Source organism: Zonotrichia leucophrys, chromosome 21 (assembly GCF_028769735.1).
Source record: "Zonotrichia leucophrys gambelii isolate GWCS_2022_RI chromosome 21, RI_Zleu_2.0, whole genome shotgun sequence".
Classification (NCBI taxonomy): Eukaryota; Metazoa; Chordata; class Aves; order Passeriformes; family Passerellidae; genus Zonotrichia; species Zonotrichia leucophrys.
In genome coordinates, this window is record NC_088190.1 from 7,375,863 (window position 1) to 7,378,207 (window position 2,345).

Here is a 2,345-nt window from a genome sequence, read left to right on the forward strand (position 1 = left end):
AGGGCTCCGTCTCCAAGAGAGCTCCTGCAGGCAACCCTGACCTCTTCCAAACCTGTCAGACTCTCTCAAGCTCCCCAAGGCCAACCCAGTTCCCTCAAGAGCCCCATTTGAAAGTCAGCCCTCATCTAGGCAGTGCCATTGAGGTCCCCTAAAGCACTTTGTGAGCTACCAAGAGTTCCAGATCATCCCCAAGGGCCAGCAGGGTTCCCTGGAGCTCCATGAAAAAGCTGGACAAAGCCCAGCCCCTCTCCCATCAAAATAACTTCCACCCCTCAAGGCTGTTGCCTCAGCCACAGGTGGAGGACTGGAAGCATCTTGCAGGAAGTGCCCAACAGCCTCTGCGGAGTCCTAGCCATCCCCACTGCACAGCAGGGACACCTTCCCCAGCACACAAGCAGGGCCTTGGCATCAGCAGACCCAGCCCTGGATGTGTGTCCCCAGCTCCACTACATCTCTTCCCCGAAAAAAAACAGCGAGACCAGCTCAGCTTTTTTTGCTTTTATCTTGATCAACAGTGGTATCTCCACAATGCCGCGTCCTCAGTTTGAGCTCATTTTCTGTCAAAAAGACACGGGGGGGGGAATGGTAAGACCCTCAGTGGGGCAAGAACAGCCCTTGTGTGCAGGTGGGGATGGAAGAGCAAGAGGCACCCACCTCGTTGATCCAGTCAATGTAGGCAGACACCCGGGTGAAGACTGATGGCTTCTTTTTCGTGTTGCAGCCCAGGCTGGAGCCAAAGCTGACGATGCCCTCGACTTCCCAGACCCCATCATCGCGCTGGCAGTTCAGGGGGCCCCCAGAATCGCCCTGTGCGGAGAGAGAGTGAGGGCCATCAGTCTTGGGCACCTGCCAACACTCCCCTCATCCCTCCCGGCCATCCATCACCATGGCTCCATCCCCTCTCCTCCCAGTGCCCACGGTACCACACCATTGGGGCTCCCACCATGTGCAGTGCCCACACTCACGTTGCATGAAGAGACGACGCCATCGCCGCCGGCGCATACCATGTTTTCATCCACATAGCTGCCCCACCAGTCCCACTTGGAGCAGGTCTTATAGTCCACCACGGGCAGCAGAGCCTGCTGCAGGGCATCAGGCAGGGGCCCGTTGGCTGCAATGAGAGACAAAGCTTGTATACCTCACACCCTCTGCCTGCATCCCCTTTCTGGAGACTCTCCCAGGTTCATCCCACTTACTCCTGATGCGTCCCCAGCCGGTGACATAGCAGGGGAAGTCGTTGGGCAGGATCTTGCCAGCAGCCGGCAGGCAGGCGGCACGGATGGTGTCACTCTCCTGCACCTCCTCTGCCAGCTTGATCAGGGCAATGTCGTTGCTACAAAGGGACATCAACCATGGTCCTTGGCCAGGGGAACAAGGCTCCATGGCCAGGGGAACAAGGCTCTGTGGCCACACCACCCACGATCCAGCCCTGATGCATCCCATCCCTTACATGATGAGGTAGGAGTCCCAATCCTCATGGACGATGGTCTTCTCCACACCCACAGAAGTCACAGCACCAGGGTCGTCATCCTCTGACAGGTCCTGCATTCCCAGCACTACACGATAGGTCATGTAAGAGCTGCCAGGGAGAGAGAGAGAGAGAGTGTCAATCCCTACAAATATCTCATCCTGCTTGTACAGATGGCCCCCAGCACTCCAACACCCACCTGATGCAGTGGGCAGCTGTCAGCACCCACTGGGGGGCAATGAGTGTCCCGCCACAAGTGTGGTACCAGGATCCACCGCTCCTGTACTGCAGGGAGATCTGCGGGGGCAGAGGCACAGGGTCAGAGCAGGAACGTCCCCATCCCCATTCCTCTCCCGATCTCTGTACCCATTGCTGCCCCTGTGCCCCTCACCTGCCATGGCCAGCTGTGGGCTACAGCGTCTTCACCGCCCACCACGCGGGAGCTCAGCTGTGGTGGCACGGCCGGCTGACCGCATCCGTAGGCTGTGTGACACCCGGCAAAGGGACATCAGAGGCTGCCTGTGCCCGTGCCCAGAGCCAGGGCAGGTGCCACGGTCCTGTTCCCCCTGCCCTGACCCTTCCCCATGCCCTGCACCTACCGTAGCCCAGCAGCACAACGAGACAGACGGCTCCCAGCATGGTTCTACAGAGGAAAGAAAAAGTGGCGGGGCTGCTCAGCCCTCTTATAGTGTCTGTACTGCAGGGGACCTTGGAGTGTCCCTGGCTGCTGCTGACACGTGGGGACTGTCCCACGCTCTGGGCACAGGGGCTCCTGAGTCCCGTCGTCTGCTCTTATCATACTCATGGTCTTGCCTGGGAATGGCCACATCTGCCCCTCATGTGCTGGCACCATGCTGGGACATGGTGGGGACACCTG

At 59.1% G+C, this 2,345-nt stretch overlaps 1 protein-coding gene across 2 annotated transcripts; it reads right to left on the reverse strand.

The window, feature by feature from the left end:
- Positions 1-539: 539 nt before the first annotated feature.
- On the reverse strand, positions 540-2,107 carry LOC135456635 (chymotrypsin-C-like). Of its 2 annotated transcripts, XM_064730609.1 has the most exons (8): positions 2,068-2,107; positions 1,860-1,951; positions 1,668-1,765; positions 1,451-1,579; positions 1,197-1,333; positions 966-1,111; positions 655-807; positions 540-557 (listed from the first exon to the last, which is right to left on the reverse strand). In XM_064730609.1, the coding sequence occupies exons 1-8, from the start codon at positions 2,105-2,107 to the stop codon at positions 540-542; spliced, it is 813 nt and encodes a 270-aa protein (XP_064586679.1). The 2 variants fall into 2 exon arrangements, with proteins under 2 accessions (XP_064586679.1, XP_064586678.1); XM_064730608.1 differs by lacking the exon at positions 540-557 and having other exon boundaries at positions 595-807.
- Between the last annotated feature and the right edge of the window lie 238 nt (positions 2,108-2,345).

Bases quoted from the DNA above. Each gene is read 5' to 3' on its own strand.
- LOC135456635 (XM_064730608.1), bottom strand. From the start codon at position 2,107: ATGCTGGGAGCCGTCTGTCTCGTTGTGCTGCTGGGCTACG. The intron at 1,334-1,450 runs GTAAGGGATGGG...GTCCCTTTGTAG, and splicing joins TGGGACTCCTACCTCATCAT to CAACGACATTGCCCTGATCA. The intron at 1,112-1,196 runs GTAAGTGGGATG...CTCTCATTGCAG, and splicing joins CGGCTGGGGACGCATCAGGA to CCAACGGGCCCCTGCCTGAT.